This window comes from Sprattus sprattus (assembly GCF_963457725.1).
Source record: "Sprattus sprattus genome assembly, chromosome: 15".
Taxonomy (NCBI): Eukaryota; Metazoa; Chordata; class Actinopteri; order Clupeiformes; family Clupeidae; genus Sprattus; species Sprattus sprattus.
In genome coordinates this window covers 23,499,636-23,523,903 of record NC_137913.1, presented here as the reverse complement: position 1 = coordinate 23,523,903, position 24,268 = coordinate 23,499,636, and the positions used below count along the sequence as shown (strand labels likewise).

The 24,268-nt window shown below is 43.9% G+C and overlaps 1 protein-coding gene across 4 annotated transcripts in view; it reads left to right on the top strand.

Moving 5' to 3' along the window:
- The window catches only part of pde4d (phosphodiesterase 4D, cAMP-specific), a gene marked incomplete at its 5' end in the record, with an annotated part of 110,488 nt that overhangs the window by 57,193 nt on the left and 29,027 nt on the right, over window positions 1-24,268 (top strand). Inside the window, one exon of one of the 4 annotated variants that reach the window (XM_080852201.1) lies at window positions 6,426-7,730. The exons of 1 other annotated variant lie outside the window; for it this stretch is intronic. In XM_080852201.1, the coding sequence (XP_080708327.1) occupies window positions 7,645-7,730 (86 nt within the window). Of the gene's footprint in view, window positions 1-6,425; window positions 7,731-13,900; window positions 13,938-15,797; window positions 15,844-24,268 lie in introns of those variants that run through there. 2 more of the 4 variants (XM_080852204.1, XM_080852203.1) reach the window with 2 other exon arrangements.

Here is a 24,268-nt window from a genome sequence, read left to right as displayed (position 1 = left end):
TGTTTATTTTATTAAAGTTGTCAGAACTACTACCAGAATTGGAAAACAGATTCCTGTATTTTATTGTCACTTATCTCATAAACAAGATGAAATCCTCTTGTTAATAAAACACTATGGTAATGCCATTAAGTCAAGGTGTACTATTATCATATATGAGCTCAGGCAGTGTTCAGTTATAATCTGCAGTCATATCTAAACCTTATTTTTAATATTTGTTGTTATATCATTTAGCCAAGTAATATCTCGTTTAGATATAATCAAAAGTATCTCTTAAGAACCAAAAAAACCTCACCTGTATTCAAATTTAATACTAGCAAGAATACTATAGCTGTTTTGTTTCCTCACATCCCTGATTACTGTGTTATAACCAGTAGAATGAGAATATCATTTAATATGGCAATCCACCTTTTATATGCATGGTACCAATGAAGCACATGGAGGATATTCCAAGGTAAATGTATACATTTAATAATAGTGGGGAATGGATTCATGTAGTTATTGTGTTTACAGGATGCCAAATGTCCCACTGTCAAGACAACACCAGTCATGAAAGTGTTTATTCTTTTCAAATGTCAGGAGGTCACAAGGTCCTCTCATTATCCAATTCCCAGGAATAATACATTTCCGTGGCAACAAACTGGCCAGCATTTTTATTTGGCTCTTCAGTCCAGCCACCACAACTGAGAGGGTCATGGCCTCCGCAGCTGTGGGGATACAAATCTCAGTGAGCTACAGAGCGATTCAGCCAGTTTACCCACGCTGTGGAGGAATTACAATAAATGAGCTCCATTTGCCCCACTTCCAGGACTTCATCACTTTGTGCTTCACTGATGCCTTCCAGCACCCCTCACAGCTTTTATCTCTCACACTCCAGCTACGTTACATAATGTGACTATTTTTACCTCCCCTTGTTTCCCAGATATCCATAAAATCAGCATTTTTTCCCTCCGTCTGAGGCCTCTCGAGGTGTTATTGGCAACAGGTGAAATGCAGAGATATGCTATTAGCCGTACTTACGTAAAGCGGACCAGATTGAGTTAAGGGAGACATAAAAAGCCTTGGGTAGTAATTGCATTAGTAGTAGTGAGGCATCATATAAGTGGCCTCTTTTGCACAGCACACTAGTGGCATATGCCGGTATAACTAACACTGTGTTACCTCTATGTATTGTCAATGTATACTCATCTATAAAAAAACATCTTCCAACTTCCCTTTCTGGAAATTCTGCAATGAATTACCCTGCAGAAGCCTTGCAAGACTTAGAGGCTCTGATAAACATTATTTGCAAGTGGGGCAACATTTCCCGCAGCAGAGGGAACAAAAGCTTCAGTCTGCCTCCTCTTCGTTGGCTCACCTCAGTTGTGTGCTGACAGGCCGCCTCTCTGTGCCAAACTAATTTGCAGAAAATACTGCCTTTTTAAAATAATTATTTTCCTGCAAACGGCTTAGAATGGCTTGCACCGGACCTATACTTACCAGATCCAGCTACACTCTTTCTCCCTACACCACCTCTCACGACCCCTCATCTGAAATTACAGTCGACTTTGAAGCCAGATATTTTGGCTCCTGCATTTTGAAGCCATTTCTTCGCCTTGTATTATATCACTTTCATCACCTTTATGGGATCATTTTCTACCAAGTTGCGAACAACACAGGCACTGTGTAATTTGCATCATCTCCACGTTCCTGTGATGTTTCGGCACAGAAGTCTGGCTTTTAAATGTCACTCAAGAGGCAGCAAGAGAAAACAAGCGGCTGCTGCTGCTGCTCATCCTCTTCGTTCTTTTCCTGACACTGATCCAACTGATTCATCTCTCTGACTGTACTCTGTTTTAACAGGCGAAGTAGGCAAATTGAGTCCGCTTTTCCAAATTTAGAAGTAATTCAAGGGAACTTCTGCCTCATTTGAATTGACGGACTGATTGAACTACTTTACGATGACGAAACAAAATGCGACCATCCCCCAAACACCAAGCAAAGCTTCCGATGCTCATATAGTCTATTACATGTTTTTCATTAAATAGAACAGATGCAGCCCAACAGCTGTTACATAGGTTCTTAAACATTGTTTCTACATTTAAACAGCTTTTTTTTATTATTTTTTTTTATCAGAGATCTTGTTTAAAACAATATATGGTTTTATGATTGTCCATGAATCGTTCCATTCTTTGGATCAATATCTGTTGTATTAATAATTAGGTTAGCTATCCCCTCTAACATACAGGCTAAATTGCAGGCCCTGACTGTATAAGTAGACTGTAAACTCATCAGCAAATAGGTTACCATGCTGCAATAGCACTGCCATACTTAATTTCACCAGTAATTGGTTGTTTAGGGTACTTGTTCCATCTTTTCACCCTCTACCCCCTGCTCGACTCTTCGGGGACCGCTGAATTAAACTGACAAGCTGACTCAACAAGGAGGTTCAACACACTAATGGTCTATGTTATTCTGAGTCTATTCAAAAGTGGATTCCTTTAAGGCTTTGTGTGACTCTGTTGTTTTTATCGTTAATTGCCATAGAAGTGGATTTAATGTTCTCCAAGTTCTCACTGCACATTTTTTTTGTTCATAACAGTAATTGAATTGAAACAATAAAAATACTGTCAGATGAGAAATGTGTTTAGCCTAAGACTGGCAATTATGCAAATTCTGTCCTGACGTGAGTTATTCATTACTTTATTTGCTCCAGCAATGTTCTGTAACAAAGACACTCAGTTCGTTGTATTTGTCCCAAGAAAATTGCAAACCATATTTTGTCTTACTAGCTGGAGGGAAACAAACACCAAAAAACACATTGTGTTATTCTCTCCCCTCAGTCAGGCCCCTGATAAGGACAACGATGTCCATAGATGGGGCTGCAGTGGATATCCTGTGGGGGAAAAAAATGCAGGCTGTGTTTTCAAAACAACGGGACAACGTGTGATGGAATGTGTTTTATTATCATGGTTGGTTTTGAACCAGTCTGCTGCAGAAGGTCAAGAAGCTTTAGCCTCAGCAGTACCTCGAACAGCGAAATAAGTGATGTTTTTGCCACATGTTTCTGTAGCATAGATAAAAACAAGTAGCAAGTCGGTTTATCTCATTTCTGTCTTCTCATGTTTCTCCCTCTGTTGAGCATTTAATTGCAGTGTGTGTGAGAGAGAGCATCAGAGCAATATTCCAGGACAAGTTTATTTGAAAGCCACTGTACACATTTTTTCAAAGAGATGCCCTAGACAGGAACATGCCTGGCCTCATCAGTAACCCAGACAGGAAAAAACAGCATTCTGTCACTCACAGGTTGTGAAGTAGGGGCCTTTAGATAAAAGTAGCTGGACTTTACATGGCATTCCTCTCTGTTGAAAAGTATTAACAAGCCACTTGATGATATTTAATATCAAACGTACGACCTTCAGGGTTCCATTACTTATATGCAACAGGTGTGCAAAGTAAGCAAACAAGCAAGAAGGGAAGTAAATACATCCATTGATATTGCTTAAAATTCTTGATTTGATGAAAAGATTTTTTTCTGCCTTCTGATGGAAGTTCCATCAGAAGTATCCTATGCTATCCTATTGCTATGTCAATGGTAATGGTAATGGTGGTAATGGTAATGATAATGGTATCTGTATCAACCAAGGAATTAGCGCTGTTACCCGTAAAATAGCTAATTAAGCCTGTAGTCCATACTTAGACCAATGATGTTTTTAATCTGCTCAACTGAACTGGATTATTTAAAATCAGTATTTTCAATAGTTGGAAATGCATTGTTCAATAGAACAAGGTCTTGCTTAATTAGTTGGTTTATGTCATTACTGCGTATGAAAGCCACAGTAGTACAAGGTTGTGTGGAAAATATGACATAGGAACAGTTATGCAGATTTGATTTTGAGTTGACTAACTGTGTTTTTTGATTTCAAATATGCTAGCGAGCAAACAAAGACTACTGCCTTTGCTGTTCATACATAGTAAACTTGGCAGCTTGTTTCACCTTTGCCCAGCATTAAGCTGATGTCAGCTCTGCTCACTGCATTATATAGCATCTTTAACCTGTAAACAGGCAAAAGAATACCAAACAGTTATTTTTAAGGGGGTTTAGTGTCCCTGTCAGCGCAGCAGCACACGTACTTTCATAGATGATCAACTCTACACTGTCTTTGTCTTAGCACATTAAAAATAATGTGCACTAAAACACATTTGCTAAGACACAAATAGACATAGAGAGTGATCATGACACAATGCTGGTGCAATGCGCAGGGTCTATTTTTGGACTGGTGTTACAAAGCAAACGGGGTGTATTGTGTGTGTGTCTGTGTGTGAATGGGTGGGTGAATGGAAGCCCAGCGGGACCCACGGAGAAGTTAGCCCAGAGATGTGTAGCATAGCGCCACACCACACCAACAGGGCCTCCTACTCCAGACCGAGAGTGGGTCTTCTCAAGGAGACCATGTGCTGTTCATAACCACACCATTAGTGATGCATGTGTAGTCATAGTCATTACATTTAAGTCATTGCTTTGGCCAGAGTACATAATGTTGACTTAACTTAATTAATAATGTTTTTGTTGAAGCAATCCTCACGACAAACAGAAACTCACTCTGACAGATGGTGGAGGAGATTGCCGGTGGTTACAGACTGTTGATGCGTTACAAACAGCTATCTCCACCTGCTTTGGGGAACTCTGTTATAAGGGATAGATAGGGATGTGCAATAAACTACATTTAAATGAATCACACATTCAACAGAATAATGGCTTTAATTAATTTGACTGTGATTATTAGGAAATGTTTAATCCACACAATAGCATTTCACATTTCTGCACAATTTCTTTGCATAAACTGGGGCTTGTAGGGATTTCTGTACCATGGGAGGGGAATACAGTGACTACATACTGAACTGGCAGCAATGTGCCAGCTGGGTAACCTTGTTACATGTGAAATACTATACAGGGCTTGGGACCTTATTTTGCAGGACTGTCAGATTTGATTGATGGTATTATGTTCCATCATCACTCCATATTGAATTAGTTGAACATTTCACATATATTGGACTTCAGTGAGACCCTGTAGTGAACATGGAGGAAAGACATTTAGTTAATTCAGGGATTCAGGGGTATTAAATGGTGCAACCTTTTAAAAGATCCTTTTTTTGGTGGTGGAAGCGAGCCAGATCCGGAACGGGCCCGGGCCTGATCCGTATCTGGAACTGTACTTAAAACCACACAGGGTTATTTCTAGGATTTTCCCATCATTTCACAATGACTACTGACAGCTTATCAGGACAGACAGATTGGATATCACCCGACATTGTACCTGTTATATAAGCATACCCACACGCACACACTCACACATAGCATAAAGCTATTTTTACTCTTCCTAACCAGGCTCACCCTGTATTTGATCCCCACCACCCGAGCATCTGTTTTTAGCTCTGTTTTCTCTTAAAAATAGACACGCTGCCTCTATAGTGTTGTATCATCCTTTTGAAAACATGTTCAAGTGTGTGGCTAATGGACTTGTGGCAGTGACTTAGCAAAAGCGGGCTTTGGCAGGAGGAGGGAGCATTGACGTCTGTTTAAAGCAGGATATGTGTGTGTGAGCGTCAGGAGCGGATCCTGTTTTTTAGACCTCTGCTGCCTGTGGCAGGCTGCCAGGCGATAGCCACCCCGGCTTACGCACCCCAGCACATTATCCGCACCTCTCCTCTCGTTTCATCGCGAATGAAAACATCCCCTACTCCGATGCTGATTGTGTGAAGGATGTTGAATTGTTGTAATGCTTTTCCCTGCCTGCGTGGATACTATCGCAATGTCACTATCGCATTGTTGAGTTCTAAAGAGTCTGTTGCAAAGGCTGTGTGAAATATCGGCTTATAGCGGGCCTTTATGCGGGTAGTTATTTTACATCACAGTGTTTGTTGTCCTGGGAAGAGACTTAAGACAAGAGTCAATCGGTTTATCATCAAAGGGACACATTGCTTCAGTGTTTACTTTTGGCCAATTTACATAATGCAGACATTTCCAAATTGTAAGCACTGCGATTTCTCTGTAGTCCTCATACAAATACATGTTTGCAAAGAGAATTCTCTCATTTTCTCAGAACTGATGAAGAAATGTGAGATTGTATTCTTCTGGACTGATATGGAATTGAGCTTGTAAATAATCAGTAATCAGTACAGTACCTACTGTGCAGCTTGTAAATAACTATTCATCTCCAGTGTTAGAAAGTGTTTACAAGGACAACAGTTCAAAGAGAAATTGAGGGGAGTAAGTATGTGTGTGTGTTTGTGTGTGTTTCCACTCGTGCATGCCTGTGTGTGTCTTTGTGTGTGTGTGTGTGTGTGTGGTTGTGTGTGTGTGTTTCCACTCATGCGCATGCCTGCGTGCCTGTGTGTGTGTATGTGTGTGTGTGTGCGTGTGTGTGTGAGATGGGTCATGCCCTAAACTCAGCTGGCTGGGCTTTCGCTCCCTGCGGTGAGAGAGGCAGCAGCCACAGTGCTGACACACCGAGCCAGAGAGGACAGAGATCCGTGAGCAGGAGAGCACCGAAGACAAATCCTTCCTTTGGAACCAATTGGAAAAAAACGGGCAGAAAACAAAACCTCATTCTCTTTCTCCTCCAGATCAGCTGCGTTTCCCTCCGTTCCCCAATCCTCCCCCCACCCCCACCCCGCCTCTTTCGCTCCCTCCCTCCCTCCCTCCCTTCGGTCTGTCTGTTCGTTCCCATGTCAGAAGCTTTTGTGGCTGATGAGCTAAGGCGAGTGGTCCACTCTAAGAGGATCAATTGGTGTTAACGCGGCTTCATACTGGGACAACAGGCCGGGGATACGCTTTACAGGGTCAGGATGTCCAAATGACTGCTCAGGAAAGTCGAGTCAGCGAGGAGAGTCCCGCTCCACTTCTGCGTCCTCCCCCTCCTCCCTCCTTCTCTCCCCACCACCACCGCCTCCACCACGGCTGGCCAGCCAAGGTCTGACGGGATCCCGAGAAAAAAGCATGCCTGGCTGGGGCTCGCGTGAGCGCCACTGCCCCTGCTTCTCCTCGGGTCAAGGGAAAGAGGAGGACTGCCCACAGGAAGAGCACGAGAAAATGCAGGAGGCACGCCGACGTCTTTCGTCATGAGGATGTGCAAGAGCGGCTTACAAATCTTTGCCGGAAGAATTCTTCGGAAAAAGGTTAAAAAAAAAGGAAAAAGCTGCAGCAGTGACACTGGAGCCGGCCGGATAGCTGAGGCTGATCCAACTCCTGGCTGGATGCGTGCGTCACGGCGTGAGGGAACGCTCCCCTGGATCTGACAAGGGAATCTTCTCTGTGACAGTGGCCGTGCTCCATACGTGTTTGGTCATAGCAGACAGTCCTCTCGCGTGTGTTGACTGCCGATTCAGTAGCAGTAGCTTGTCTCCTAGCAGTCCTCCAGCTGGTTTGTCATGACTTTTTTATGAGGGGGGCTTGGATTGCAGACTCGCTGAATGGAAATAGGGCCCTCTGGCAATGGCGTGTGTGGGGTGCCGCCGCACTGAATGGGCACCTCGCCCCCAGCAACAGTATGCTGTGTTTGATCTGCAGTGTGATGTTAAGACTTTTCTGGACTCTCCTTTTTGGTGAAGGGAAAGGATTTAAATGAGGTCGTACTGTGTGAGAATTGGCTAGCAATCCTTTACTCAATGAAGCCCTGCCTTAACCACATGGGGCGTGAGGAGAAGATGATGGATTTGGGTAGTTTCCCCTTAAGGAGGCATTCCTGGATATGGTGAGTTGAGGACTAATACGTTAATCTGACAGGACCTGACAGGATGTCTGCCTGTGTGTGTGTGTGTGTGTGTGTGTGTGTGTGTGTGTGTGTGTGTGTGTGTGTGTGTACATATAATATGTGTATGACTGTGTGTCCCAATTATCTTGCTGCTGTCTGCGAGGTTTGCCTTGCCCATCAGGGAATTTATAGATTAATAACTAATATTTTCGGCCGTTCATTAAAATGTAAATGCCTGAGTTGATTCATGGATGAGGGTGCTAGGCCAATATAAATCTCTGAGGCAAGGCACAATGCATTAAGCCACTCAGAACAGAGGGCTTGGCAATTACAGATCCCACACTCAGCCTCCAGCCAAAGGTAGACCCTAGGACAACTTCTGCTTTGTTTTTAGAGCAAATAATTATGAAGAATCAGATGTCCTTTGGAATTCTTAAGATTTTTGCGGGGAATGGGCTTTTGGAATAAATGTTCTCAAGTAACCTCCACTGGAAATGCAAATATGGCTATAAAACAACATAACATTTTGTAGCTTTTTTCTGGCTGTCCTCATGCAATACAAATTGGGTAAGTTGGAGTTATCAAAACATTAATTCTGTCTATTATGGTTATGTGACGATCCCAAAGAACATTTGGAAGATAGTTGCTTTCCCTCATATCGGCATTTCCTCATTTAAAATGACTGCTGTGGGAATATTACAGTGGTCCGAGTGTGTGAGTGTGTCTAACTTAAGATCTAAATTATAATTTAGGTCTATTAGTCATGCAGTTGCTTCTTAAATCACAAAGCAATTGCATAATTAGTTCTATTAATTCTAGCATAGCTATGAAAGTCAAGTATTTTCCTCACTATTGCAGGACATTTAAAACTCATTTGTATTATTAGATACTGCAGCAGCTGAAGTACTTCTGGTGGGTTGGTGTAATCAAGCAGCTGAATAAAATGTGCTGCATGTGGTGATTGGGTGCAACAAGGAATGTGTCAAACTAACAAAAAAGGTTTAAAAGGGAATACCTTTGGAGCAGGTCTCAAACCTGCCAACTAAAAACTGGGAGCACTGACCCAAATCCAGAATTTAATGGCAAAGGACTGAGAAATTGAGTTGAGGATATGGACATAAATTTCACCTCAAAGCTGTGACCCTCTTGGAATGGAAATAAGAGCACTCTCCTCTCTGCTAAATATGTATCAATTTTTCACCGTCAGGACCATGCTGACGGATACATTTTTTTTAAAGCAGAGAGCAGTAATGTTACATATCAATCGGTGTTCAGTGTTAGGACTCTGAATAGTGAAACGATATGCCAGAGATCACGTGCCGTATCCTAGTATCCTAAGTCCAAGTGCATTTCATAGGGCCTTTCTTGCTAAGTCTTGCTATTCCTGCATGCATAGTCAGCAACCTCCCTCGTTTTTAAAATAAATAACCTTGGGTAAAATACCTCCATCGAAACTAATGAGCATTGCTTTCTGCATCAAGCTCTCACTCTAGTGTTACTCTCCAAGGCAGATGCTCTGTCACACTTGTTAGACTACACATTAATGTGCTATTTTTACCCCTCTTTCCCCTAGTGAGTGAGGCTTTTCCCCTTCAAACATAGCTGCAGATAATAGCCTCCACAGTGCTTCTAGGATGCTGATTTCATTGTAATGCCTGTCACTTATCGCGCTCCCCCACTCACTCAGACTCCCCCTCACCGGGCGCAGATAGGAGCCCCCTGACAGGTGCTTTACTTCACCGGCGTCTGCCACCGGGGCCCCTCCACTGACGAGGGAGCGGCAGCAATGGAAGCCAGGGAGGAGGGATGAGGGAGCAGGAGGAGGAGAAAAAGTGATGGGAGAAGCAGTATTAATTGGGCCTCATAATCAGAGCTCAGTGTCATTGGTGTTTGGGGGACACCTGTGTATGGGGAGTAGAGGAGGCCCTCTGCTGGGTTTTCTCTCTGAGGCCCCCAGAGCAGATTACCCCAGAGAATCTGGAGCTGACAGATTCTGCAATAGCCGCTTGACGGCCAGCCCCTGTTGAATTTGGTGTGTGTGTGTGTGTGTGTGTGTGTGTGTGTGTGTGTGTGTGTGTGTGTGTGTGTGTGTGTGTGTGTGTGTGTGTGTCCATGTTTGTGTCCATGTTTGTGTGCATTGAAGGTTGAGTGATTCAGGATCTTCTATCATCCATGTGGACTCTTTTAAAAGCACTCTTCCCTGAGCAGTGTTGGAGCCCCCCATCTGTGGCATTTCAGCACCACCTATACTCTATACAGACAGCGAAATACAATACTTTAAAAAAGAAAAATGCTTTTTCAGTCTGAGCACTCACCTTAAAAGGGGCCACAGCCATAGAAGCCTTACATAATAAAGTTGATTTGTGGCCTATTTATTCAGGCCCTTTTAGATGCATGAATGAATGACCCATACCGGTGGAGTACTTGTGAAGGACTCTAGCTCAGCGGGGGATGCTTTTATAATAGTGTTTGGATGCAGCCCTACTAATGGAATTAACAAACACTCTTCAGCCCACTGAGTAAGCCTCGGCCTCGCACAAGTGGGAAAGCAGGAGTATCCATGGTGATTCGCTCCGCTCCAAGCTTTTATAAGTTACCAAAAGTCTGCAGACACAAAAGATTCTAGGAGAGATATGAGGTCAGGGAGGGGAGGATAGGGGCTCAGAGCAACCAAGATGAAATCACACCTCTGCCTTGTTGAGGCACACTCGTGTGTGACCCAGCACACTCACGGAGGAGGTTATAAAAGCACTAGGTAAAGAGCTTTGTGCGAGTAAATGGTGATCTGCTGAACTGATTAACAATAGCCCCAGTTTCTATGAAGTGTCCCCAGGTGAAGTTTCATGGTGTTATTAATTACTGAGGATTTTAGCATAATGCACTTCTTGTGTAAGTGCATATTGTCATCTTATACTAACCCCAACCATACCCCAGCCTAAGTAGGCCTGCTGACTACATAAGAAATGCACTGTTCTTATTAATTAAACAGTAAGTACATGACTAGGGGCCCAAAAACAAACATTCAGCACTTCTAGTAACAGGTTTTGGTGTGTAATGAATGATTAAGTACATCACACATTTTGAGATAACGTAAGGCCAGAAACAGAATATAACAGAATATAAATATGATGTGTTTTCACGCTGTATTCAGCCCCTGAATAACTTCTACACTGAAACATGAAACATGTAGGCTAGATGTTCACACAGTGCTGTGGGATCCATGCCTTAGTCTATCTCTCTGTGAGGAGCAGTAGGAGGATCAGAAGGGTATTTTTAGAACCAGTATTCCTGTGACCCATGCATCATGCCAAGTGTGCCATTTATAGCAAACACCTGAAGATAATGCCATTCAATCTTGGATATCATATGCAAGCATCCAACCGCCATAGTCCTTGCCTTTGACGTTACAAAGCAACAGAAGCTGGGTCTGGGCTCCCAAAAGAGAGAGAAGTATCTCATCAAGAGCTAATCAGGCCAAACTCTAATTCATTTGCTCCACTCCAAATGACTTCACTGAGCAAGTCAAGCTTGGGGAAAGGAGGAGGGAGAAATGTGTGTGTGTGTGTGCGTGGGGGGGGGGGTGGGGGGGTGTTGGAATTAAGTTTTAGAATGCTTCAGAACACTGGGAGCAGACAGCACCAACCCCACCCCCCAAAAACACACAAGGGCAGAAATGGAGAAACACACATACCCATGCATTCGCACACAGGCACACAGACACACGCACACAGACACACGCACACGCTTCCCTGCCAGGCGGTGATGTGTGAAGCTGGAGATTACTCTGTGATTCTGGCCACAGCAGCATCTGCCCGCTACAGTCTAAAGAGACACCCTCTTCCCTCACCATACACACACGGAAACACACACATATACACACACACACACACACACACACACACACACACACACACACACACTACATCCATCTTTGGATGTAGACTAGACACCTCACCTGCTGCTGACGCACAAGCTCTTCATTACCATCGGGCAGCAAAAAGGGGGAGGGGGGAGATTCAGGGGGTCTCACACCCCCTACAGTGCTGCAAATGACTTTGACTCGACACAGTGTTGCTCTCTCTCTCTTTCTCTTTCCATCTCCATCTCTCTATCTATCTATCTGTCCATCTTTCTATATCTGATGGGATTTGGCTTGGCTCAGCCCGTTAATCTAATTAATATGAGAATTTATTTGATGCGGGTGGCTGTACAGTACATCGTTCCAAGCCTCTGTTCCAAGATGACAGATCGCCACCGGCCTCAGTGAGCCGGTCCAGAAGTGCTGTTATGCAATGGATCTGTCAGCATGTCTCACCCAGACTTCAGACCGCACATTAGTTGTGGCTCGTTTGATATGTTAGGCAGGAACATTCCCCTGCATTTCCTCTTCACAGCTTTCGTTCTGCTTTAGTAAGGAGCTAAAGAATAAATGGCGGTTCAAAAAAATACATATGGCACATCAACAGTGCGGCACAAATCAAAGCAGCAGGAACACTAGCGCATGTTGTAACGACTCGAGGTACGTCAGTGATGTGAAAATGGATTAAAGGATTTTAATCCTGTCATGTCAGATACAGGGAAGTGAGTGACTCCTCGACGGCTTGTCCTCCTTGATATCCTCCTACGCTTTGGCTGGTTGTGTACTTTTTTGTAGTTGAACGAGCACGTACGTCTATCCTTTATGGACTTCTGCATAGAGGAAAGGTGTTCTCACTGAACTGTCTCTCGGGAATGGAGCTACTAAAATGCCTTCTGCTTAAGGTTCACCACAGGATGTTGACTGAATGCGCTGTCTTCCCCATACATACTCTCTCTCCTTTTCACCTTTTGATTTTGTCATGCACCATGTAAAAAAACATTCATACCTACACAGACTGTACAAGGACATACCTACATGCTCACTCCACTCTACAATCTGAATGAGTGATGAAATGAAAGACACATTAAACTTTTGTAAAACATGGAAAATATTTACAGCTTTTGTGCTAAATATCACAATTGTTTCCTTGTAACAGGAATTTAGGCCTATTTATTTGCCAAAAGTAAGCTGTTTCATTGCCATTGCCATTGCTAGGTTACCTGCACTGTAGTGTCCAAAGTCTCCTTGTTGTTTTGACGTCTGATAGTGCTTACTATCAGTGAACTCAATATATTTTTCTATAGAGTGAGTGGGCAACTCAGCAGACACCAAACCCAGCCCCTGTCTTCCCCATGGGTCATCCGGGATACAGCTGGTGTAAACTATTCATTACTGCAAGCTCCAAATCCAATGACTGTTACAGAAAGTAATTTAACAGGGCTGGAGATCAACCTCTGCCAGGAGAAACCCCCAAAGGAAAAGAGTGGATGTAATATTCAAGATGTCTACCTCTTGAGAGGTTTGAAAAAGTCAAGCACTCAGCCATCCTGGTGTCCCTCATGTAGTGCTCAGTGAGGACAAATCTGGTGTGAAAAAGGGTTTGAGTGATTGGTACTGTAGTTTTTTTTGTCTAACGCCTCTTTAAAGAAGAGAGAAGTAGGGTTTCTAAGGATGACATACATTTTGTTACTCATCTTAAACCCTAAAACAATAATGGAAAAGTGGTTATCCCGAAATATGAATCCCATGCAGTGTACTGTATATCCAAGCCTCTTTCATGTGAGCTCTTTCCACATAAAATACACCACTGAATGCCAGCTCTAGCTACAGTATGAGGCCGAGTGAATACCTTTAGTAAACACACACTCATGTTGAAGGGTTGTTGTGTATTGTTTTTTCTTTTTCTTTCTCTCTTTCTCTCTCTTTGGCCCTGACTGAGTCACGACTTCCTCGTCCTTGCGTCACTGTTATTCCCAAACAATGCGGCGCCTCTGTCTTGCCATTGAAGCCTTCCTGTCAGAACAAAGGGGTCGCTCTCCACGATTGGGGTCACTGGAGAGATGGCAAATAAACACATTAAATCAGACAGTCAACCTAATTATGCCACAAAACCCCATTCCAGTGGGACCCACAAGGCTTTCAGGCTTGCCAAGAGCGTTTCAAATCTCCTGGTATTTTGCTGTGTTGTATGCGCTGCGTGTATGACATTATGCTGTGACATGACAGGAATAAAGGTTGTGGTGAAGTGTGATGTTCATGGCTAATGTTATTTTTTCTCCCTTTTTTCTAGGTAAGTTCCACCATTGGGTCTTTGACGGTTTGAACTGATGATGAAACTGCATTGTTGGGTAAGGTGAAGTGTGTTGGGTTGCTCAGAGGAGAGCAGTGCCTGTCCTTTTGTAGCCTGTCTCTCAATTTTGCTATGAAAGCTCAGAAGGAACAGTAAGTGGCTATTTTCACTCCCAATGCAGTGGATGCCATGTTATCCAGTTGTTTATGTAGAGGAATTAGGAATGTTTTCAGTATAATAATATGATGGTGGTGATTATTTTGAATCCTACAAGAGATAGAGAGAGAGAGAGAGAGAGAGAGAGAGATAGAGAGAGAGAGAGAGAGAGAGAGAGAAAGACCTTTACTCGCAGCCTCCATGGAAACCATTTGCTAACATGGAAACGTTCCAGTCATGGAAACCAACATAGTCAGAGCGAAGCATATGACAAAATGCAGTGTTTACCCTGGCAACATATTACTCTAGCCCAATCAAACACTTCAGCTTGTCTTGTATTGACCAATGTAAAGGCACAAATATTTTCCGGCAGCATAAGGGAGTCTCAACGTATTGAAAATGAGTATCTGCCACTTTAATGAGACGCAGAGATGCCCAAAACAATGCAGTATTATCTGATGCTACCCAGACAGATGGACCCTACGGCCTGCGCCTGGTCCTGTCATTCAAGGTTGCGTAATACATTCTTGTCACTAAATGTGTAGTGCATGTTTTGCAATTTGTTAAAGGCAAAGTGAAGCCTCTGTGTGAATGTAACCTCCTGATTGTTATATTCTGAGCACTCTGGGTCGCAGGTTTTTAATCAGTGATTGCCAGCGGAGCGGTTTGATTCCTCTGACTTCATTATAATGACAGTGTTTTGGATTTTTCAAAGTGGGCATTAGTAGTCTGTAAAAGCAACTTTTGTTATTTAGTACTCAAGTAGGTTGTGCTGATTACAAATGCAAGTCAGCAAACCGCAGCGCTTTGAACCTCCGGAGTGTATTTCAGAACGCAGAGGCCCATTTTCCTGCTCATGTATGCAAATGATGGGTATTAAAAGTAAATGCATCCCAAATGCCCTCTGCATTAAGATCTAGCGGTTTTCCAGCATTTTCATCTTTTCTTCTGGCATCGACTGTTCTGGAAAAGGAATTCTCTTTGGAAGTCTGCTCAAGAGGTTCCGCAAAACACTAGAACACAGGGTTGTGACATAGTTCATATTTTATTGCATGGTGGATTCTGTGACCAGCTGTTCATCCTCTGAACAATACTTTGTGTATTATAGAGTAGGGTAATCTGATGGAGGAGCTGTAGTGGCAGCCTCCTATCCAAATAAAGGCTTGTTCTGTATTTGGCTGCAAACAGCTCACAAATTACTGAATGTAGAGCAATCATCACACAACCCTTTAAGACGCAGAGGAGAAAATGTGTATTATATGCTCAGAGACTCTATAAGGAATAATTATTAATAATACAATTGCATTTCAAGAGGTCTTGTATGTAAAGAGGCCCTATAGGAATGCCCAGTTCAAGAAAAGGTGACGGTGTATTTTAAACAGGATCAGACCAGTCTGAGACCCTCTCTGAGGGTCATCTGAGGAGTACTCTCACTGGCTGGGGGGGCATCCCGATGTGACACCCAGGTGCTTGGGGTGGAGGGTGGGGTGTGTCTGACTCACTCAGGCTACTCCAGGGCGTCACTAAGCCCGCCACAGACTTAGCCTCCGCCTCAGACGTGGCGAAGAGCGCGTCATAAGCACATCAGCCTCCCCAACAAATGTCCCTCAGCTAAAGGGCCAATGAGGGAGAGGCGGCATTCAGCCCTGCTCCCTTGGGGCCGCCGAACAAACACACGGCACAACGCATTGCCACGAATCACCACAACGGCCTCAGGAAAGAGAGGGAGAGAGGGTGAACATGAGGAGGAGGAACGCGTCCATCCACTTTGTAAAGAAGGAGAAGACAAAGCCCACCAGGGCGAGGAGGTACGCTTCCCCAACATTTGATTTGCTAAGGGAGAGATGCCTGATGCTAAATTGCTCTGATCGGAAAGTATAGCCTTAAGGTCTGCCTGCTGTACCACCAGGTGCCTACTGATTATTCTTTTTTGTTTTCAAGAGTTTACACAGATAATTCTGACATGCTGTGTATAGAGATACGCTCAGGTATCGGATGTGGCTGCAGCAACATTTAGACAAAATGATGGATGTTTTAGTGTTTTACGCACGTCGATAAATATGTCTCCTGCATCGCCGTTGTGGAACAAACAGAGTGATGTAGTAAGTTTAGACTCCTTATCCTCTTAAAGGGTTTACGGCTCCACCCAGCCTGGCATAGTAGTCACATGGCCGCCCAGATCTGCACCATGATCCAGCAGAGACAGAGAGATTGACAGCCACTGGTACAGTCTCGCACACTAGCAGAGCTGAGTAGCACTCCCTAGTGGCGTTAGAAGGTTCTGCTGTGCATAAACACCCAGGTGAGCTCAACCGTGGTCACCTCATCCCCATTGTCATAGCTGTTTGCGACTGCAGTTTAGACAAGCAGAGGCTGATGTGTGTAACAGAGCCAAGATGATAAGCTTATCAGATGATTAATACTGACCACAATTAATAGCTTGTTTGTCTAGGCTCTGGTTACCCTGTGCAATCCCTCGTGCTCAAGGCAAGCGGTGGGAGAAACGCCAGGGTTTGAAAATGCAATGAAATACAGTCCCATTGTGAGGACCACACGCATGCACTGCAGTCCCGGCTTCCTCTTTTTTGTGATTCCTGCTGCACCTGGTCCACTTCTATAGGACATAAACCTCTGATAATAATTGGATTTAAGCCTGACCCTGCCAGTCTGCATGGCAACAGTGAGGAGACACTTCTGAGGGAACAATGAGATGCGCTCTGAAGCCCTTTTCAGCAGTCTGTCTCTCTCTCTCTGTCTCCCTCTCCCTCTCTTTCTGTTCTCTCTCCCTTTCTCTCTCTCTCAGTGTTATGCAGTATATTACAGCGTCATGTAAATCACAGCATTATTTTGTGTATTAAGCTTTTTGAACTGTGATGTTTAGCAAACCATGTGCGTGAAATGGAGACGCTCTTATGCAAATCCTCCATGAAGAGAGCAGCCAGTGGTAAATTAAAGCAATTAGTTGGGAAATTGCCTTTTAACCTCACTGTTAACCAGATCAAGCAAACACACACACACACACACACACAGACACACACACACAGCACACTAAAGCATGTGCGCCCACCTAGTGCAGTATTTTCTGCGTGTCATGTCCATGTTTCTCTACTGTCTCCTTGTGGGCACAAATTAAAGCGACTGAAGCAGAATCGTATCCAAGTAAAACAGGTGGACTCTATCAATGCCCTCCTCAGCCCTCCCACCACAAAACCCCCATCCCACAAAAAAAAGAGTAACACTACACCAACTCAATAAAAATGGAATGAAAAGAAGCTCAACCTAAAAAAAAAGGTTTTATTTGTCCAAGGAAATCTCTCTCTCTCTCTCTCTCTCTCTCTCTCTCTCTCTCTCTCTCTCTCTCTCTCTCTTTCACGGTGGAACTACAGTAACTGGCTGCCTTCACTCCTTCGTCCTGGCCTGCATAATGAGAAAAGCTAGGAGCTGGGTTCTGTTATCCCCGTCTCTGTGTTACCCACATCTGTTTCCGCAGCTGATCCTTAGGTGTCGGGCTATGGGTTTCTGTTTGCCTTCACGCCGCCCCATTTGTCAGGTGTTACAGTCATCAGATGTTATTTCAAACTCACGTGGCTCCCTCTCATGCTCGCCACAAGGGCCATATTGTTCAGTCTTTCACGTCGAGGTGTTCCAAACAGGTTTTTATCAGCTTGGTCATACATCATTATTGTGTGTGTGTACTGCTGCCAGTGTAGCACGGCGCACAAGCGCAGAAAGACAAAGTGGGTGAGTAGAGACTGAAAATGGCTGCCTAGCTTTTCTTGTTTATTAGTTTTATTCCTCAAGTGCGTCATGCTCGCTTGTGTCATTAGGTTCTGCTAATGAGGACATAAAAGCCTTCTTGAGCAGCTACGTGATTGAGGTAAAATCAACCGTAATTCACAGAGACCGGTGTAAGCGCACCACCTCCCGCCCTCTCTCCCCTCACCGTCCTGCACAGGACCGCAGCTCCAATTATCCCACCTCTCAGGGCTGTGTGCCTAAAGTGATCTATATAACGTCCAGCTGAGCCTGCTTTCTCCCTGTTTCTCTCTCTCTCTCTGTCTCTTTCTCTGCCTCCCTCTCTCCTGTTTTCTCTCTTGCTTTTTTCCCCCTCTCACTCTCTCTACCTCTCTCTTTCTCTCTACTCATCTCATTCTCTCTCTTTCCCCCTCTCTCTCTCTTTCCCTCTCTCTCTCTCTCTCTCTTTCCTCCACCCTCCCTGTTAATTCATTGATGCTTACTTTTCTGCTCACCAGTCACTGTGAGCAAGTCCTAGCTCAGTCTTTTGTCTGTTCTCTAGAAGCTGGAAGACAGTCAGCTTGGTGGTGTTTGCTGTGGATGTTTGACGTTTTGACGTGGCCGTTTGCATAGCTGCTTCCTATCAGTGTAAAATGAGCCTACCTGTGAACTCTGACCTCTTCTCTTTGGAGAGAATCGCACGCTACCGGCATGCCTGTAGCAATGGCTCTCCGTTTGCTATCAACAAGCCCATCGACATCAAACCTCGGAAGAGATGGTAAAGTCCACTGTAGTCTTTTGGAGTGTTCTGGGGTCGTGAAGCCATCTACTTTGCCTCTGTGTGTGAGACTTTTTGTAGCCTCCTATAAAGTTGTTAGAGGCATTTAGAAATAAGAGATTGTTGTGATTGTGTTGTGTGTCCATTTTGGTAGTGTCATATGTGGTGTAGCAACTTTTCTTTAAAAACCTGGATCTTAAGTCATGATGGATGTGAGCTGAGGTTAGATTTTGAGGGTTTCTGTGTGTAACTGCATTGCATGTCATGAATTTAGACAGGGGACTGCAACACCCAGCCCATGAGGGAATTCTTTGCAGTTATACTGTAGGTAGGCAAAACTGGAAGCTAATCCTAGCGTCTGTGTGTGTGTGTGTGTGTGTGTGTGTGTGTGTGTGTGTGTGTGTGTGTGTGTGTGTGTGTGTGTGTGTGTGTTCAAGAGGTTAGGTAAGACTGGGAGCCTTCAAAGGTCCTCTTCTTGTTGGATTCCTGCTTATCTGTAAGTATCCTTCTGTATAAGGAAACACAGCAGTAGAGTGCTTGCTAAAGGACTTGCCCTGAAATCCTGGAAATGGTACAGGATAAATATGTGGCATTCCTGTGATAGCGTTATACACGTCCAACAGGGAGTGAGAAAGAGAGGTAACGATAAAGAGAGCAAGAGGAAAAAAAGGAAAGTGAAAGAGTTGTTTGCACGGTCCAGTGAAGCACAGGTGTGGGTCAATAACTACGGTACACAACTGTACGAGTGGCAAATGAGAGGTCCGTAAGGGTCAGATTTCTGCACGGCAACGTCGCTACCACCACCACCACCAATCAACTCTCAACAGAACACGGTGCTTATTTGTGTCTTATTATGTTTATGGAGCAGACAAATAACACAGTGTAATGAACTCCCTGCGCTTTGCACCGGTGTCCATTGGCAACCTGTTGTTTATTCCTATTTGGGCTCCTGTCGGCAGGTGTCGAGCTCTGTTCCATTCTGTTCTGCTTCTCCTTTGGCTCAGTCTCAGCTTGTGAGGCGTGCGCTCATACACTGTGTGAGGCATCTGCATGCTACATATTTCCTTTGCTCTGCCCAACATGTGTTTGTTACATTTTTTAGCACAATTGATAAAAATTATGTCATCCTTTGTCATACGAATAGACTCATTATCTCATTCTGGTGTAGTGCAGTACTCCTGGTGGTGCTTTTCAGTGTCATGATATGATACAATGTGCTTTAGATCAGCATATTAAAGACCATGATCATGCTGTTATTTTGAGGATGCGTGCTAGAGTGAAAAGAGACTGTGCCCATATATATCTTCACCAGGGCAATGTAACAATCCCCAGCTGAACAACACACTAAAGCTATATGAACGTCCTGCGGCACAAAGCTTGTGAAAAGGAAAAGTATTGGGAAACAAGGAATCGCGTTTTCTGCCCTTGCTTTGTCTGTGACCCCTGCCCCTCTAACCGTCTGTCTCTAGCTCCAGTGAGCGCTGACTGCGTGGGAGGTCAGGACTGAGCCCTGGCCATTAGAGTCATCCTGAGAGGATACCTGTGTTCTTCTGTAGACCATGCTCAATAATCATAAATTTCACCTCAGCTGATCCTCCGATCAATGTGCAGTGTCCACAAGCGGCGGTGTGTGGGCGGGAGGAGGGGAAGAAGCCCCCGCTGCACAGCTCACAGATACTGGGGCTTAATGTATGGAGCTGAGGGCTGTCAATTGAAAGCGTTGGCTGTCTGTGTGTTTTGCGCTTTTATGACTGGCTTTATTTTAACCCTTCAGTTGACAGGAAAATCGAGGTAGTTATAGACCCACTAACTGGCAACTTGCAAAGCTGCAGATAGAGTCTATGTTCAATTTGTGGAGGTTAAGGCAGTAAAATATATTATTATTATTATTATATTATTATATTTGTATGTGCACTCAGGGAATAATGTCTGAATCTGAAATTCATCAAACCTGCTGGGATGTATACCTGATCATATTTGTGCTCATGTGCTATGCACTTTCATTTGTTATTTCCACCTCTTCCCATCTCTTTTAGTATTTCCGTATTTTCCTTCAATATCACGCTTAATAAATATCATTCATTAAATCATCAAACACCTGTATGAACACATTTGAGAGGTTTGGTTTGATTAACAATGCTGTTGATATTTGTCTATCAAAATTCAATAGATCTAAATTTAGATGTATCCTCACAACATCAGGCATAGCAAAGCTTTTGGTAAATTGTTCCTGCTTGAACTCAATCCACATCCTATTGTGTCCTTTTCAGTTGCAGTGTCACTTCAAACTGGGCTTTCAAATGACTTCACTTTGTATTTGTCATCACCCAAACCACTCCCCTGAGCTTGTTGATTGGCCTGTTAGAAAGGCAATCTTTTGTAAATGACGAGTTTCCAGACTGTATCCTCAGAGAACACTGAGGTATGATGATTATAGCCTGTCAGTGCCGGACCACATGAAAGACTTCCTGATTATCTGTGTTCATAGCAAGTGTGTGTGTGTGTGTTAGTCTGGGTGTGGGTTCTATATGTGTGATGTGGAGCAGAATACCAGAACTACCAGCAATAAGGAACAATCAACTACATTTTATGTATACATTCAGCACCTGATGATTCCTGTCATAATTTACTAGAGAAGTCATTTCAAGTCAAGTGTTTATTGAACCAAATGGCTGTATTGTTTAGTTTCTATCAGCACAAACTGGTGAACTCAAAAAATACACTTTGTAAACATTCCATCCAATTAACCTATTTTCCAGTGTTTGACCACTAGGGAGAGACAGAGTACCAGGAATGTGGGGAAGCAGAGGCACAGGGCGCACTGTACAGACAAGCGCAGTCTGCTTCTGTTCAACCTGGCAGCTCAACCAGCACTAATGTGCACAGCTGCCTAGCAACTCCCCAAAACCAATCATATGCCTCCTGTTATTTTTGAAAGACTAAACGACCCTAATTCGATTCATGGATCTTGAACACTATTTTGTCATGCAGTGAAAGAGCTTTGATGGTAAAGGCATTGTGCCTTCTGCATCTTAATAATAGCACTCCAATGAGGAGCTGTGTGATAGCATCCCAACCACATACGGGTCCAGGTGCACTTGGGGACCTGGGTTTGAGTCCGAACCGCGGCCATTTCTGAATTACACCCCCATCTCTCTCTCCCACTCATTTCTTGTCATTTACCGCTATTCTATCTGAAAAAAGGCAAAAAAATAAACTTATAAATAATAATAGTGATAGTACTCCAGTACAAATCCCCACAACCACCACAACCCCCTTCTTCCCTAAACTGCATCCCATACCGTTATTTGCATGCCTCCCTTTGTCCTCATTCCCCGCTCCTCCAGCTCATGCCCCGGAAATCATTCAAAGTGTGACGTCATGAATGTGTCGTTTCTCTAGTTAATGCCAGAGCAGACGAGGAACAAGGAGGGAGGACAGAGGATAGAGAAGTTAGGAAACACAAGAGCATCCTACGTGGAAGTCTTTTTAGAGATTGATCTTATGTCTGTGGTTACAAGACTCCAGATCGGAGCCTGTATGATTTTGCAATGTGTGTGGTATAAAAATTCCCATTCACATCTGTCAACCTTCAATTTAAAATACGGTGTAGCGGTTTATGAACGAAATTAATTATAAAAGAACAAATTATAAAGTGATATGTAGACCTGGGTCAGTGGAAGTACACATTTTTGCAACAACCCTAATGGTTCTGTGTTGCCTCTCTGATAACAATGACACATGCTACAGTATAGTGTATATTTTGATTGATTTTGATTTTTTTTTTTTAAATGTTATGCTATAACGAATAACAGGTCTGTAAAGTCTAGTAAGAGGTGATGCTGCTGAATCATCAGTTATTGACGTCTCTAAATAGTGATGCGTGAGTAAGCAAGCTCATCTCATTTCTCATGTGTGTCTGTCCTTGACTCCTCTCTTCACGCTGCATTCCTTCCTCGTTTCCGTGACGTATTTATCAGAGGGGAGGTGCTAGGACAGAACGAAAGGCAGGAAGGAAGGAAGGAAGGGAGGATTGACAAATAAAGGAAATGATAACCACCCCTGGAGTTCAGCATGTGGTGTTCCGGATGTTTCCTTGTGAGTGGCTAGGTAGTGATTTTGTGCAATCACAGTGGTAGCACTTACTGTAAGGAAGAGAATAGGAGCATTGAAGTTACACAGAAAGGGAGTGACAGTACACACACACACACACACACACACACACACACACACATACACATACACACAGGCCCATTTCCACTCACAGAACATTGACAATAGACGTCAGATCCCACTTTTCATCCATGTGCCGTATGCTGACAGCACCACCCGACCCTTCTCTATCCCCCTCCTCCACCCTCCTTCAGCTGCAAAAGCACATCTTGGCCCACCGATGCCCTTGGCTCCACTGCCGCGGTGCACCAGGTACAGGACATTACGCAGTGAGCGTGAGTGCCTGGAGAGGCACTCTACCGGACAGGGTGCCACATCCAGGGCACTGGCGCGGCACTGCCATGCAGTCTGTGTGAACTTGCGTCAGGAGACTCCACTCTTAACCTAACAGGCCGCAGGTCACACTTAATGGGCTGCTCTGCTGAATGAAATGAGGCCGAAGATGAGGCTCAGTCATGCCTGAAAGACTGTGTGTGTGTGTGGGTGTGTGTGGGGGGGGGTGTAATTGGAGGGAATGTCTATGTGTGTGTGTGTGTGTGTGTGTGTGTGTGTAGGTGTGTGTGTGTGTGGGGGGGGTGTAATTGGAGGGAATGTGTGTGTGTGTGTGTGTGTGTAGGAGAGAAGGGGTCAGAGAGGGTCAGAGAGCATAACCTCCACAACTGTGTTGATGAGAGAACTGCATGCAATGGGCTGTGTTAGTCTGCGATTGGGGACGCCAAGGTACATTAAATCCACATGATTTTTGCTTGGTCAGATGTTGATAATCCTGTTCCTGTAATTCATGCTGCCTTTTTTCCACTCTGTCTAGACTACTGGTAGGGGCTTTGAAGATTACAACACATATGTGGGGATCAGTATTGTAGTGTTTTGAAACTACATACACCGATCTACTGAATTTGATGCAGTTTATGGATTTCTGCTAACTGGCCCAGGAGCATGATTAGTGGTTTAGTGCTTTTAGTGCTTTGAGTGCTTTATGGCCTTTGTTGTCTTTTCAAAGTAGTTCTAGTTGGTGGGCCATAACTGTCTGAGCATCCTGAAATATATTGGTTTAACAAAAGAACATTCTATTCCAGAATATCATCACACACTGTGAACCAGAGAAGAAGAATGTTTTACTCTTTCAAATACTGGTATCGCAAACTATACTGATATGTTATAATATCATAAAAACACCTCTACTTTTGTAATGGGTGTTTGAAAAAATGAAGCCTTTTTGGGAATGCAAACCATGCAATACCACTGCAAGATCTTTGTGTTGCCTATCATCTTACACTGTAGAGTTAAATTCAGTTTAGTGCTCCTGAGGAGTTGTCTTGGTAGCAACCCCAGTGAATGCTTTTAGATTGTATGCTTTAAGATAGCATGCTGGCGTTCGATGGCATGGCGTGACGTGGAAATTGCACTAGAACACCACTTGAGCTCCGAGTTCCGACTTAAAGCCTTGAGGTTGGACAGTTTTTCTTGCTTAGAAAGGTTCCTAAATTACCTGAAAGTATCTAAGTGGCAGCCATGATAAAACCTGGTCAAATTTTCGATGTTCTTAG